The sequence below is a fragment of the Necator americanus genome, chromosome II (genome assembly GCF_031761385.1).
Source record: "Necator americanus strain Aroian chromosome II, whole genome shotgun sequence".
In the NCBI taxonomy this organism is placed as follows: domain Eukaryota; kingdom Metazoa; phylum Nematoda; class Chromadorea; order Rhabditida; family Ancylostomatidae; genus Necator; species Necator americanus.
Window position 1 is genome coordinate 14,171,251 of NC_087372.1, and position 14,414 is coordinate 14,185,664.

The 14,414-nt window shown below is 41.9% G+C and overlaps 2 protein-coding genes across 4 annotated transcripts; one reads left to right on the top strand and one right to left on the bottom strand.

The window, feature by feature from the left end:
• Window positions 1-264: 264 nt before the first annotated feature.
• RB195_017801 (uncharacterized protein) lies at window positions 265-13,833 on the bottom strand (the record flags this gene model as incomplete). 3 transcript variants are annotated; one of them, XM_064184956.1, is made up of 36 exons in its annotated part: window positions 265-400; window positions 469-570; window positions 923-1,101; window positions 1,387-1,772; window positions 1,848-2,025; window positions 2,082-2,250; window positions 2,369-2,532; window positions 3,910-4,041; window positions 4,103-4,229; window positions 4,365-4,601; window positions 4,665-4,744; window positions 4,953-5,054; window positions 5,145-5,234; window positions 5,296-5,450; window positions 5,555-5,666; window positions 5,731-5,841; window positions 5,966-6,067; window positions 6,613-6,690; window positions 6,789-6,908; window positions 6,967-7,146; window positions 7,290-7,390; window positions 7,577-7,638; window positions 7,705-7,793; window positions 7,847-7,933; window positions 8,000-8,107; window positions 8,250-8,343; window positions 8,499-8,670; window positions 8,735-8,846; window positions 8,958-9,060; window positions 9,149-9,237; window positions 9,329-9,467; window positions 9,520-9,618; window positions 12,196-12,349; window positions 12,581-12,684; window positions 13,693-13,743; window positions 13,820-13,827. In XM_064184956.1, 36 exons carry the CDS (start codon window positions 13,825-13,827, stop codon window positions 265-267), a joined length of 4,512 nt encoding a protein of 1,503 aa, XP_064040836.1. The 3 variants fall into 3 exon arrangements, with proteins under 3 accessions (XP_064040836.1, XP_064040837.1, XP_064040838.1); XM_064184957.1 differs by having other exon boundaries at window positions 5,966-6,073; XM_064184955.1 differs by lacking the exons at window positions 265-400; window positions 469-570 and having other exon boundaries at window positions 907-1,101; window positions 13,820-13,833.
• A 148-nt stretch (window positions 13,834-13,981) lies between these two features.
• RB195_017802 (uncharacterized protein) lies at window positions 13,982-14,403 on the top strand (the record flags this gene model as incomplete). Its single annotated transcript, XM_064184958.1, has 2 exons — window positions 13,982-14,246; window positions 14,399-14,403. The coding sequence occupies 2 exons, from the start codon at window positions 13,982-13,984 to the stop codon at window positions 14,401-14,403; spliced, it is 270 nt and encodes an 89-aa protein (XP_064040839.1).
• Window positions 14,404-14,414: the final 11 nt, after the last annotated feature.

The window sequence follows — 14,414 nt, forward strand, 5'->3', positions numbered from 1 at the left end:
AGTGACGTGGTGATATACGGGCAGGCTTAGTGACCACAGCGAGCCTAGGATATGCCTGCTCTGGCCTACAGACAGCCTCTTCTGCGGGCACTTATTCCGCTGCGGGCACCTAACAACCGCTCTCTTCGCTTTACCGTGCCGCTTTGAACGAAGCCAATTATACAACTGCACCGAGGTTCAGATCGTTCTAGCCCGACTGCACATTTGTTTCGGGGTTCGATTGTAGATGGCGAGAACTCATCGATAACAGAGCACAAATCAAAGTTAAAGAAAATGGAGCCTGTCGAAGGCCAGCTCCTTGGCACTAGCAATGGTTGCGCCTCGATTCCAGCCATCGTCTCTAAGGGTGCAACGTGCATGCGGTCGCATCTCGCTTCGGCCACTTGCCCCCAACTTGGGCCTGGAAAAGGAAGGGATGAGAACCGTTTCTCCATCAACTCCATTCCCAGAATTACCCGATCACATTACCACTTGCTCCGGAGCCTTAAGCATTCCTTCTTCTTATTGTTGCTAAATTCTTTCGCTAACTCTTTCACTAATATGCTGTAACTATCCCAGAAAGATGGAACGCTGTGATAAACACTTATTGTGAATATATCGACGGATCATCATCAATGTGCGACTAAGATACTGTGAAATTGTACAACTTAAGCGTTGGTGAAAAAAAAAACCAACCTAACAGAAATGTTGCGAAGAGGAAATGGGTATGTTGTATGAGAAAGCAAGAAGATTGTAGGAAGAAAATTTATTAAACATTTGTAAACATATATGCGGCATCCCAACTCAACTCAACATAGGACTCGCACTGCGGCGATGACTACGGAACAAAATAAGCGACTAATATATTTACTTTTATATGGTGATAAATGAATGTGTATGACAATCTGGTACATATCAGCAGAAAAGTCAGCTATCGAAGTACTGCATTGGATACTTGTCGGCAGCGGAGTACTTGTATTGTTGTTGACCGGGTGGAACTCCACCACCTCCCGCAGCACCTCTCCAGAACGAACTGTTTTGATTGAGGCTTTGAGATGGTGAGCTTATAGAGCTTCCATTCACTCCACCCCATCCTAAGTTATATCCAGGAGGAGCACGCACCTAAAAAAAGTTACATCAAGGAACCATTGGAGATCACATGTTCATAACAAAATAAGAAGTATACAAAATTGGCATATTAATGAAGTCGATAGGCTATAACGAGCTGAAAAACTGACCAAAACTTAAATGCCACTACATATCAAAGTCCAGTCATTTATTTGACTAACAAATCCGCAAAAGCGAACTGATTAACCTACTATGAGTTTTTTTTTACTGTTCAGACATCCGTAATGAGTGTGAGGTAACTCACAGATATTACAACCCTTTAACGGATGATTCACACACCTGTGAGGAATCCGTGGTGGTACCGTTTCTCCACATTTCGTGATGAGTCTGTTGTTGAAGCAAAGGGTGAGCCTGCTCAGAAGCAGGTCTCAACGGGCGAATATCAGCTAGGTTGCCAAGTGGTGTCGACCACGACCACGGGGAAGCTGCTGGAGTTGCAGCAGAAGGAACTGCTGAGTCATCCATGGGCAATGAAGCAGGCGTGGGAACTGGACCAGGACGAACACCAATTGGCAACGGTTGCTTCATTGGTGATCGTTCGAAGAGCTGAGCAGTGGGTGGCGGCGCGGTGGGAAGATTTCCTGACACGGACCTTGATGACGATGACGGCGACTGTGGAACATGTGCGCTGGACGAACTAGCAGAGGTACTATCACGTGGTGACACTGCAATGTAAAAATTAGAGGCCGCAATGTGAAAATAAGTAACATCCTGATAATAACTGTCACAAGAATGTTTACCATGTGAAGAATATCGGTTGTTTTGTGGTGTTCGCGGTTGACCTATAACTCCAGCAGGAGGAGGCTGAATGACTGAGGAGACAGAAGTAGTTGTGGCAGGACAGGCAGGTGTAGAGGGTTGTACAACCTGGACTGGCGGCAAGCGTACAACTTTCGGGAGAGCTGGTGCTGATGGAATCTTAACAATTTGTAGATTAAAATTAGAGTAGAAGAAGAGGCGATACATTAAAATACTTTTAGATCAGTAAGTTGAGCAAGAGTCCTTTGTCCTTTGCGGATGGCGTCACAAGCGGCTTCAAACTCGGATCGAGCTTGAGATATTGCGGATACGCAATCGTCATGAGCGCATTTCCATTCCGCTACACTACGGCGCATCGTCTCCATATCAGAATGAGTGCGTGCACTGGAATAAAGTAACTGTTAGGAATGTCCCATGATGTGCTCAGAACAGAGTAAATTTAGCACAACGGAATGCAGAGAGCATTTCAAACATTTCAAAAAAACTTGCAGAAAATTAATACCGTTTCAAGTTGTCTTCGGCTTCAGCGAGATTGAGTGCGGCTTCATCTCTTGTCTTCTCCAAAACGTTTACACCTGCGCTTAGCATCATTCCTACTTGTGCAACTTCAGCTGATCGTGCGCGTTCAATGAGGGCGGCAATTTGGGACATGTGCTGTTTCCTCTCCTAGAACGATCACTTTGTTGGCAAAAAGGAAATCAGATGATTCAAGTTTTTATCATGCAGGATTAGATACAAGAGCCAAAAGAGCCAGTTTCGTCCTGAACTAAACATGGAAAGGAATGTGTAAAAGTATTATACAACGATAAATGGTGAAATTTCCCTTCCCATGGCAAGAATTTCCGAAGATTTACATTTATGCAACATTAAGACCATCACCCCACGAATCTGGCGTGTTATGGATTTTCGTTGGAGTATACTTATATCGGGTCGTAGATTATGAATACAAGGGCAGTTCTGCTCATCTCTGCCTGTATCACTGTAAGCAGACGGTTTCGGAATACGGTTCCTTACGACGTGCTATTGCAACGCACCACTCTTGCGCCCGCCCCCTGAATCACTACAAGCAGCCAGCCCCTCAATACTGTTTTGTACGATGGCTTCCGCTGCAGCGTGCCGCCCTTGCATGCGCAGCGTCCCTTACTGCCTATCGGGGCAGTCTGAATTGATTTTCGACGAATCGCAGGCGGGGGCGGGGAGCAGGAGTGGCGTGTTGCCGTCGTAAGGAAGCGCATTCCGAAACCGCCCACTTACAATGGTGCAGTGAGAGCGGAACTATGCCTGTATACATAATCTACAACCCGACATAGGTATACTCTAACAAAAATCCATACCACGCCAGGTTCGTATAGTGATGCTTTTAATAAAAGCCGAACATAGATTATAAAATAGTTTGGGTGACCAAGTGTTGAACAGCTAGATGAATTCTTTTTTTTATTACTTGATTTAGATAAGTTGTGAAGCAATGAGGAGTGCCATCACATTATTCAAGACATACTTGGCTGGTCACCGCCAGGAAAACCGTAGAGTTTGGGTTGTAGATTATGAAAACCAGTGCGGCCCAGTCAACCTCTCCTAACCGTCGTACGAAATGATGTGAAAGATGGCGTTTTTTTTTAATACGAATTCAGTTGCAACGCGCCACCGTTGTGGACACGCCACGTCCACGAGCGAGCGGTTGAAGATCAATGATGTCTCCTCATCAGTCTCTTCAAGTGAAACCAATGAAAAGGCTGTTGAGGGAACCTAAACATGTAAAAGGGGACGTGCTCCAACGTAGCTCGTGGGAACAAAGGCAGCTCCCACGCCGTTTCGTTTTACGAAGGTTAGGGGAAGATGAGCGTAGCCACGCTGGTTTCCATAATCTACAACCCGAACTCTACGGTTTCTCTGAGGCTTCCGTGCAACGTCAATTCAGTGACATTCTGCTTTAAAGTACCTTCCCTCCTAGAGTCTCTCTGCGACCTCCCTACCTCAAAGCTCAATTACACTTGACAAAAGAGCGTCTATACAGGAACATGTCTTGATCAAATGTGTACTAACCTTCTCCCATTTTTGTTCACGATTCTTCGCATCTCGCCTGAATTCCTCATGCTGTTGCCTCTCACGGTCACGCTCAGCTTCGCGCTCGAGCGCTTCGCTCTCCAATCGGCGTACTTGCTCAGCATCTCGCTCCTTAAATTAAAGAAATAGTTCTGACGAGGCCACATACAACTCTTCTTTCACGGATGTATACCTTCTCTTTCTTAGCTTTCGATCGATCTTCTGCAGCTTTCTTCTTGATTTGGTCTAGTTCTTTTTTGAGAGACTTTACTTTATCTTCAAGATCAAATTTCTCAGCTTCAAGAGTACCTATACGTGTCCTGAAAATCAGATTTGCTCTAACACAGATTTTAAAAAGCGACAGTTCTAATTTCACACAAAGCGGATAGAGCGAAGAAGACCAATACGCTTAAGACGGTGTTCTCGTAGTGACTAAAAATGGATAAGGAACATACTCGTCCTGCTTCGTTTTCTTTTCCATCTTCTTCAGATTATTTCGTGCTTCTTTTAATTGAGCAGTTAGTTGCTCGGTCTTGGCTGTTTCCTCCTTCAGCTTAGATGACTCAGCCATACGAAGCTGCTCCGCCTTCTTTTTGTGTTCTAATTCTTTGGCTAGGTCAGCTCTGGCTTGCTTGAGTGCGGCTTCTGTTTCAGTCAATTTTTCTTCATTTCTCTTCATCTGCTCAGCCGCTCTGAATTTTTCAAGTTAGAAATCAGCTACGCCGTATCTGAAGCAAGAAGATGCGCTAACAAACCTCAAAGCATCCGGACCCTGGATTATTTGCTGAACTTCTCTAGCTTGGGCCACCATTGTTTCCATGCGATCACCAGTTACCTAAAATCAAACATACAACTATGATAAGCCAGAAAACACTCGAAGCTTACAAGGAAGACACATGAATTAAAGATTTTCAGCACGCTAATTCCTTCTTCAAAGACTTGCATATAAGAAGGGTCAAGGCAAGAAAAACTTCAGCTCTCGTGGATTCATTTGTTTCACAAAAAAGAAATTGTATACTAATTGGAGATAGCGTTGCACGCACCGACAACGTTTGTGAGTAGTTGAACAATTGCACAAGCAATGCGCGGAGTCCTATTGAACTGTTGTTTGGTTCTTTTTCCATAGATTCGATTTTATCCAAGATCTAAAAAAACCATGAAAATTGAATGTGCATTTTTCAATTTGGCTCTAGAGCATCTAATTGCGGTAGGTCTAACTTAAAAGAAAAAGTCACCAAGTCGTGTACGCGGCAATGACTGATTTCATTCAGGAGTTCACGCATCTGTTGCTCAACATCCTCTCCCGAGAGACACGCGCTGTGAAGCTGGAACAATTCTTTTAGAGGAGAAAGGAAGCACAAAATCCAGTTGCGCTGCAATACTCACTTCCTCGAAATCATCAATACTTTCCTCGTCATCAGCCTCAGAGAGCGAAACCGCAAATTCTGATGGAGGCTCTGAAGGCGGTGAGACTGGACGCTGCTGTTGCTGAGTTGTCTGTGGCTGTGGCAACTTCTTGTGAGCTGCAGTTGTTTTCCGAGCTATAACTAAGAGTTGGACTTCGAGAAAGGACGTCAAAAGACATTATAGTATATCTCCAAAAATGATCCCAATAACTTCCAGGCAACCAAGTTACTGGACGCACCTGTGGACTTTCCACCATTCGTAACTGCTGCTGATTTTGATATTTTCTTTGGCACTTCTTCACTTGAAACGTTGCTCATAAAACTCATTTTTGCAAATGTCGCAGTCAGAATCTACAATCAAGACGATGACAGAGGCCTACATAAAACTAAGGATATTCTCAAGTTAACGGCTCACTTCTGACTCGAACATCTGCTCAACTACCTTCACAAAACTCTCTGCAGCTTTGTATATACGGTTCGAATGTACAGTGCAGAGCCCGGATGCTAAACAACAGGTCCCATGATCCTAAAAGAAAAAACTTGATTGTTCGAACATCGGAATATGACAAAATGAGTTGTGTGTCTTCGGAACAAAATGAACTAACTCACTGAGTATCACGCAGGTGCACAGCAAACAAAAAAGAACTTACATCACTTATAATCTCAAGGCGCTTCTGCATTATGGCATTGAGCGTGGCAGTGAAGCACCGCATCGTCTCATCAGAACCAGCTAACTCCGGTGGGATCATATCCTGACACTATGAAACGGTTATTGCATCAAAAACAATTGCAATAAATTAAATGCAATGAATACAGCGAATACACCACAATTTATAAGATGTTCCGAAATTATTTATGTAATAAACCTGCAGAAACAAAAAAAAAATACCGAAAAATAATAAAAAGGAAAAAGAAAAGAGTCAAAACTATAGCTCTCTTTTCCCACATTTCCTATCGATTTTCACATTGAAAGTGGCGAACCGAAAGCTTTTTTCCCAAAAACAAGGGATCACCTTCTACCTAATACTAGGAAGAAATTGTGGCGTTACGTGTTATTTTTACACTCCGGTTATGAGCCGGATATTGCTTTTCTTTTAAAAGATACTACTGTTTTTACCCTAATAAGGTCTACAAAAAAGCTCCATAAGATGAAGAGCAGTAAGAAATTGTTCACATAAACATAAAACTAACATAAGAGGCTTCATAGGTGTTCAGTTGTAACAGTTTAATTCAAATGCCGTTACCATTTCTATTCTGAGAAATATGCAACACAAACAAAACAATCAATAAAACTTACAAAGTTGTCTATGCCAAAGTTTTTGATGCAGAATTGTAGTAGTCGCTGTTGGTCAGCTTCTGATATCTTCTCGACTTGCTGGAAAACATTAAGTACGTTCGGGAAAACCGGTAACTGAACGAACACGATGTGATTTCAAATGTCCAGAACGATCTAAAGTTTCACCCATTTCTTACCGGTTGTTGCTCACGAGTCTGCATTATCTTCTGGAGCACTTCCTCTGTGGACTCTGCCATTTTTGCTACGTTATCGCGGAACAATGAAGAATCTTTTGCAATTCCCGATCCTGCGTGGCGCTACAAAAGCATGAAAGTGTTCACTGCGAATATCTTTGTTTGTACAAATTTCACTAACTCTTTCTCTGGTAGCCGTTTGCACAGGAGGAGAAGTCGTGACAAGTGACGGAGTAGTTTCTGGCGTCGGAGTTGCTGCTGCCGCCAACGTGGTAAGCTGTGGAGTTTCGATGTCACCACTGTCTTCTGTCTGGCAGCCGTTTTCACACATTTCGACGGCAGTATGCTCCGTAATATTCTCCTAAGAAATCGTCATTTTATTGATACCGAACACAATGTTCTGTTAATGAATAGATTCTAAACAGTATACTCATAGCACTCTCCTAATATAAAACTTAACGCCACCACCTTATAGTATTAACACTACGTCCTCTGAAAATGTACCTCATAGTTCTCATTTTCAAGGTCTTCATCTTCCGGTTCGAGTGAGGAAATCGAGGAGTGGCGGCAAGCATCACGGTGATGGTGGAGTCCGCAGCCGCACACTAAAGAATGAGTCATATTATGCGAGTGCTGGAATAGCAATAAAATTGAAAAAGACATGCAAGTAATAAGGGGAAATATAATTGTAATTATCATCAAAAAAAATGTCTCTGCTGAAACTCCCTCCCGTTCGATTTATTTCTAGACGACAAACAAGTTCGAAGAGGGAATTTTCAAACAACACTTACTTTCACGTATTCCGTTCTCGCCATAATCGCTAGAGTCGTCCTCACTATGCGCTAGGTCTCCGCTACAACACAGACAAATTAATGCGAAATATGAAAAATATGACAAAAACCGATAAACACAGGTCAACCTTTCGCCTCTTGTTTTGTCTTCCGTATTCCCAGTATTTGTATCTAAGGAGTTGCGTGATTTCACAGCGTTCACATCATCATCATCGATCTGCGAAGGAAAAAAATCACTTTTGTGCAGTAATGTTCAACTCAGCTATTCACCTTGACTATTTCAGTACTACGCTTTCCTTCGTCTAATCCTGGTGATACGGTGTTTCCATCACCAGCGCCGTCTTCATCGTCCAAGAGCTGTGAAGAGTAAAACATCTAATACGAAATTTTCGACATCAAACAGCAATCTGATTAATGAATCACCGCTTGGTCGGTAAGCATATCCTTCTTGCTGAATATTTTCATTGTGTCACTATCACTGAGACTTCTGCTTCGCTGTTTGCGAGTCTCTACATTTTGCTTTACTTCAGTCTGGAATTAAGGCGCAGATTAGACTGGAGGCTTCGTTTCTTTCTAACATCAGGTGGAACCATCATTCACTAAGAGACATTTCACACTGGATTACTTCTTAATGTTAATATAAGCTGTAGTGAAGGGCAGGCATCAAGAATACCTTCTCTGTCTTGTCCGTTCTTTGTTTTGCTTCTTCAGAGCTGAGTGAATTACTGTTATCATCTTCTCCTTCGCCGGACTTTCTGTCTGAATTCCTGAAATATACAAATTTATACTCAACATTGCAATCGAATGCTCGAAAGATGAATTTGCGCCTCTCGTGACGAGTACTAGATGTTAGATGTGTGATCTACAACATAAATTGATCCAGAAAGAAACATGAAAGGTTGCTTCAAGACAGAATGCTTACTTGACTGCTGGAGTACTTCCTGACTTTTTTCCCTGCTGAACAATACTTCGTCTTTCTTTTTTGATAACTTTAGTCGCTTTTGATGTAGTCGCCGATTTTTGCGCACCTGTGAGTGCTTGCCGTAAGGAAGTTGGACGAAGTGCATCACCCGTTCCCTTCGGGACATCTTTTACTGCAAAACAATTACAGACACATCAAGGAAAACGTCGAGAACGAGTCTGTTATCGGGTAGAAACCTTTTTCAATTCGGTGAATACTTTCAACAAGTTTGTGGTTCACCAGCCGTTCTCTTTGCGCCTCCAATTTTTCCTGCGACTGTTTGTCCTTGTCTTTACAGAATTTGAGAGCCTGTATTATAGAGCACTTTTTTTCAAATAACGGATGAGCGAAAAAAGGGATAAAGCTGCTAACGTGAAGAAATGCATTTTCTTTTTTGTCTTCTAAATGAGATCACTGTACCTGAGCATTCGCCTCAATCGAAAGATCAACTTGGCCACGAGCTAATTGCATTTCAGCTAAATTGTACCACTGGTCAATAGATCGTCGAAAGTCCTCACGCGACCTAGAAAGACAATATTTATATAAGAAAACGTAGACAAGATTATAAGTGATCATATTTCCAAAGAAAAAAAAACAAAAGTAGTAATCACATCATATTCTTAGGGGCTTCCGCTTTCACAGTAATTTCTAAAGTGACCCGATCATCTTTTATATATCCTTGGCTTTCGTCAAGAACATCCTATAATCGAATGCCGATTAAAAAAGTCCGACACGAAAAATTACAACGAGGAAACTGTGAGAAAAATTACAAAGAAGAAACTGTGACGTACCGCCCAAGTCATGAAGCAAGAGTAGCCCCAATCATTTTCCTTTGCACTATAAACGTGCGTAGTTTTTCGCACAAAATTTTGTACACCTGGTTTCTGAGCGATAAGCCGCATTTCCGCAACTGATTGGCATGTCCATGCGCTAGAAAAAGCATTTAATTCATGATGTAATACTAGGAAAAAAAACGACTCACTCTGAATATGTGTTATCAGGACAACATTGCAGAAAAAAACCCATACATTTCTGATTTTTCTTCTGCACCATGTGCTGTTTCGGCATGACCATAATTCTCCTAAAACATGTATTAAGAAAAGCCGGGAGAAGAATGCTGAGTAGCAAAGAGAAGTAATTTGTATTTAAATTCGGGAGGCTTATGTTCACTAGCTTTTCTGAAAGAGGAAGCGCCAAACTAATGCTTCTAGAACTTAAATCAAGGCCCCACCATTGGAAATTAGTTACTAGAGGTACGTTAGAACGCTCCTCTATGCACATATTCCGATCCCCTTAGCAGCCTATTCATTGGTTTTGCTCCAATAGACTGATTAGAAGACATCATTGATCTTCGAGCGATCGCACTTGGATGCGGTGCGTGCACTAGGGTGACGCGAAGTAACTGAAATCGTATTAAGAACGTCGCCTTCCATGCCGTTTCTTACGACGATTAGGCTTGGCTTAAGACGACATTTCTTAAGATCGAGAGATAAGCGGAACCACCTCTGAATCTGCAACCCTAACTCTAAATTTTCCCTCGGATTCTTTCGCCACGTCAGATTCGTGGTATGCTACCTTTAAATACTAAGCAAAGCTTGTGCTAGAGAACGATGAATGGTCATAGCAGTTCAAAATTAGTGTAAAATTTCGATTCAAGGAGTTTAATGGAAAATCATTCAACTAGTTCCTCAAGATGCACTAGCAAATAAAAATGGGTAATAGTATTACAATAGAATATAAATATAGAATAACATAGATTATAGAAACGTGAAAATCGCAATATTCTCCTAGACATACCGGTTTAAAAAAAAAGAAATTCTTCAGTAGCACTAGATAGATTCAAGTTCTGGGAAGAAGGAAGCTCACTGAAGTCTTATTTATGTTGCAATATCCTCACAATTATTACAAGATTATTGATATCACTAGAAGAAACATTATACTTGAGACATTTCGCGTTGAAATCAAGTCATATGGATGAGTTTCAGTTTTCTTGCAATATGCACAGGAAGAAAAAGTGTAACATATTATGTGCCACAATATAAACGGACCATGTTGCAGAGGAATGAACATGTGTTATTCTAGATGGTTCGCAGAAAATTCATTACCTCACTCGATTTTTCCCCAAAGCACGCAAAATAAAACCCTGTGAACTTGCCAAAAGAATATTTGTCTTATCTCAAGCAAGGAGCCCTAAGCAACCATAAGAGACTAAACACAGGAAAAATCCTGACGCATAATTTCAAATAACTATAGCTCAGCTCACAGTGGACACCACCAACATAGGTGCGATAGGGAGAAGCCGGACACTCCTCAAGTGAAGAAGGTTTAGCTCATGGGGTGCAGCTCAAGTAAGAGAGGTCCCTTCCCCAACCTTTCAAAAGTGAAGGGGATCAGAGCACCAGCTCCGACTACCGCCTCTATGACCACCAAAATAAAAACCTAATTTACGCATTTATGAAAAAAAGCGAGACGCGTTCGTCTTCATCAGCAAAAGGGAATTTTGGAGAATCAAAGTTGACGGGACTTTCAGCTTGCACTTTCACTGATTCCTGAAGACTCTCTATTTCAAAAGGCGACTATAATTCTTGAAAAATAGTGACTATTAGGGCAAACTTCTTTCAGCTTCCTAGTCGGTAGCAGAAAAACAAACCGCATTCGCTGAATTGCGCAAGAACAAGAAAACCGAAGTTTTATTGGACAGGACTCATTAAGCTTGACATTAAGCTAACTTGATAACAAGATGATAGCAACAATCCTTGTATGTGATTCTATGTCCTGACTTGCTTTGCAGATCGCTATACCTACACTGAACAAAATGGAGTGCAAAACTATGGAGGGTATCGCATGCTTATCATACATAACGCTGCCTGACCGCACTTTCTCTAAATACATATACTTGTTGGTGTTTGCTAGTACCCCGGTCCACAAAAGGAGTTCATATAACACATTTTGTCGAACACCGAACTATTTCAGATTCCTAATAAGCGTTGGTAGCACTTATTAGCATCTGAACAATATGCAATGGAAATAATGATTCAAAATAAACGCTGTCCGGAGAATATGATTGTAATCATATTTAGAGCAAGCTGACGTATATCGGAGTTAGGGTTCCAACTAAAGTTGCTAAGGTTGTCACCGACTAATATCGCTTCCATTCATCGAAAACAAACAGAAATTCCCGATTTCCTTCCTACGTGCTGCGTTGTTATCTGGATACGAACCTACCAAAGTTACTTGCGTTCAGATTCAAGTCAAAGTCAGGCCACACCTTAACTTCGGCTTGAAGCTCGCCCTGGAATGATAATCGCGCGATTAAGAACTAAAAAACGTTCCAAATCTCGAATGATGACGGAAAACATCCACTTCAGCCAGAGTGCAAAAAAAAATGTTTCTTTTTTTCCCGGTTAAAGCCTCTATATGATGCTAACTTGACAAAAAGATGATAGAAACAATCCATGTATGTGATTTCGAACATTACGTACATAACCGACAATTCTTCGTCATGTTGTACAAATTAACCAATGGCTGTTAACAAATGAAAACAGCGCTGATTTGATTCTCTTAAGTGAGAAATAACTGCTCATGCAGTCACATACTTAACACTTTGTGCTTGGATGTGTTATTAATGAGGAGTGAAGAAGACAATGTGAGATTTTACCATGGAACCCCATTGATCCGTTTACATGGTGAACAAAGTGTATCCACCATCTTCGAAAAATGCTGTATCGTAACTCTCAAAGTTTGTTCTTCGGTCGCAGGCGAAGTCGTTGTGGCTCGAGAGCTGGTCGCTGGTGTACTTGCAGAATTCACAGCTGTAAATACATGACACTCAGGAACACAACACCTGTTAGGTGAGTCAGGCCAAACTGAACTATCAACAAATATCAACAAGGCATCGAATGCAACATCAAATACGAATTTCACAGCCTTTCGAGTATCCTATTTTACCGATTTAAGATCACAACACTCATTAGATCTTCCATGTCATAGACTTGATTGAATGAGATCAGAAGCTGCAAATCCACAAAGCATTTCAAACCTACCCAGCAAGCCACTTGACGCTGTGCGATTCGGTTGCCCCAATGAGGAAGGACTTACAGAACCGTAAGGCGCATCAGTCTGACAGGCTACAGACACCCGCTTCCTCCTAGAAAAAGAAAAGTTGGCGAAACGACAAGAAAAAAAAAGGCAGGCTAAAAAAACCATGGTTTCCAGTCACTGCGACTTCGGCAACATGATCTCTAAACGGATTTTTGACGCTGGATGCGATACTAATAGTCACTCCTTCTGTGAGAGAATTTCCTAGCCACAAGAAGAAAACTTGTCTCGCAGGAAAATATTACAAAGCCAGAATGAAGGACCTCAACGTAATGAACACAGAGCTGTATTGGGAAATACATTAAATTGGAAGATGAATCACGTTATGGACATGTTTTCTCATTCACAGTTTAACTCAGAACGACTTAAAAGGGTGGTCGCAACGGTGGCAGAAAATTCACCCATGTTGAATCAATATTTTATTTTTTTTTGCCCCCCCTTTTTTTTTATTTTAAAATTTTTTTTTTTTTTTATTTTTTTTTTTTTTTTTATAATTATTTTTTTTGGGGGGGGGATGTTTTAAGTTAGGTTTTTTTTTTTTTCAAAAAATTTTTTTTATTTTTTTTTCCCGGGGGGGGGAAAGGGTTGGGGGGGGATAGGGGGGGTTTGAACCTCCCTTTGATTGTGGGGGAAGCGGGACCTCTAACCGCTACACCACACACGCCGTTGAATCAATATCAAATATATATCAATATCTTGAGTTATTATTTCAAAGTTTCCGAGTGCTCAAGATTTCAACAATAAGAGATGAAGATTATGAGCACAATCTACTTAGCGGAAGCAACCGCTGCTAAACCTCACAGGAACGAAGGACATGGATGCCAACAGGCAATCGATCGAGCTATTGGAAAATACGTGGAGAACCAAACACAAAAGATGGCAATAAGCCAATCGTAGAGCACAACGCATAAGAAAAGGTTGTGTAGACGTATCTGTTAAAGAAGACACAAACATTGAGAGTTTTCGCCTTCAGTTATTCTCCTTGAGCGAAGGAGAAGTCCCGAGGATTACTGACTTGGCTCCGATACAAAATGAGAAGCTGGATCTAAAAACTTACGCTGATGCCATCCGTTGCGGGAAAGAGCTGCCAGCTTCCTCCATATTCGGCCTGTAAAAAAGTGACGGGTCATAAAGAGATCACAACGGATGGATCCAACCAAAAACATATATCCTATTATATCCACCCCTCCATATGCATAAAGTTTGAAGATGACGTTCTAATACCAGAGCTGGCAGTTGCAAAATACTTTCTTGACAGAAGGAAAAAAAAACAGGCTTGAGAACGATCGTTTCCGTGGCGAACAGACCCCACGGGGTCGAAAGAAGCGAGATTCTCGAGCGCTTTGATGGCACCCCAGAACCTCCTCTTCCACAGGAAAACGAGATCAAACGTATCCCTTAGATCCGTTGTAAAATTTGTTCCATGGAAGACGACATTGAGAGCGACAAGGCCCGAAAACATCGCCCACTCACACGATTTAGCTCGCATCTTAAAGGACACACACTCGATCGCTGTCCACGTTTCGCTCCAGGACCCCGTGAGTTGGCACCGTGGCCGCCTCCTCCCGGCACAAGCTGCCTACACCACCACCTCTGAGCGCGAATTACAAGGTATGAATTTCATTGTTGTGGTTCTTTCCTGTTTCGTTGAAGACGTGGATTGTGAGGTATGTTCTCGGAGGGAGAGAGTCTATGTGTGGGAGTGAATACTTGTGGAAGTTCCTAGTGCTGTTGGAACTTTGAGCGGAGGTGTTTTTTTTCAGTATAAGTCGTTCATCC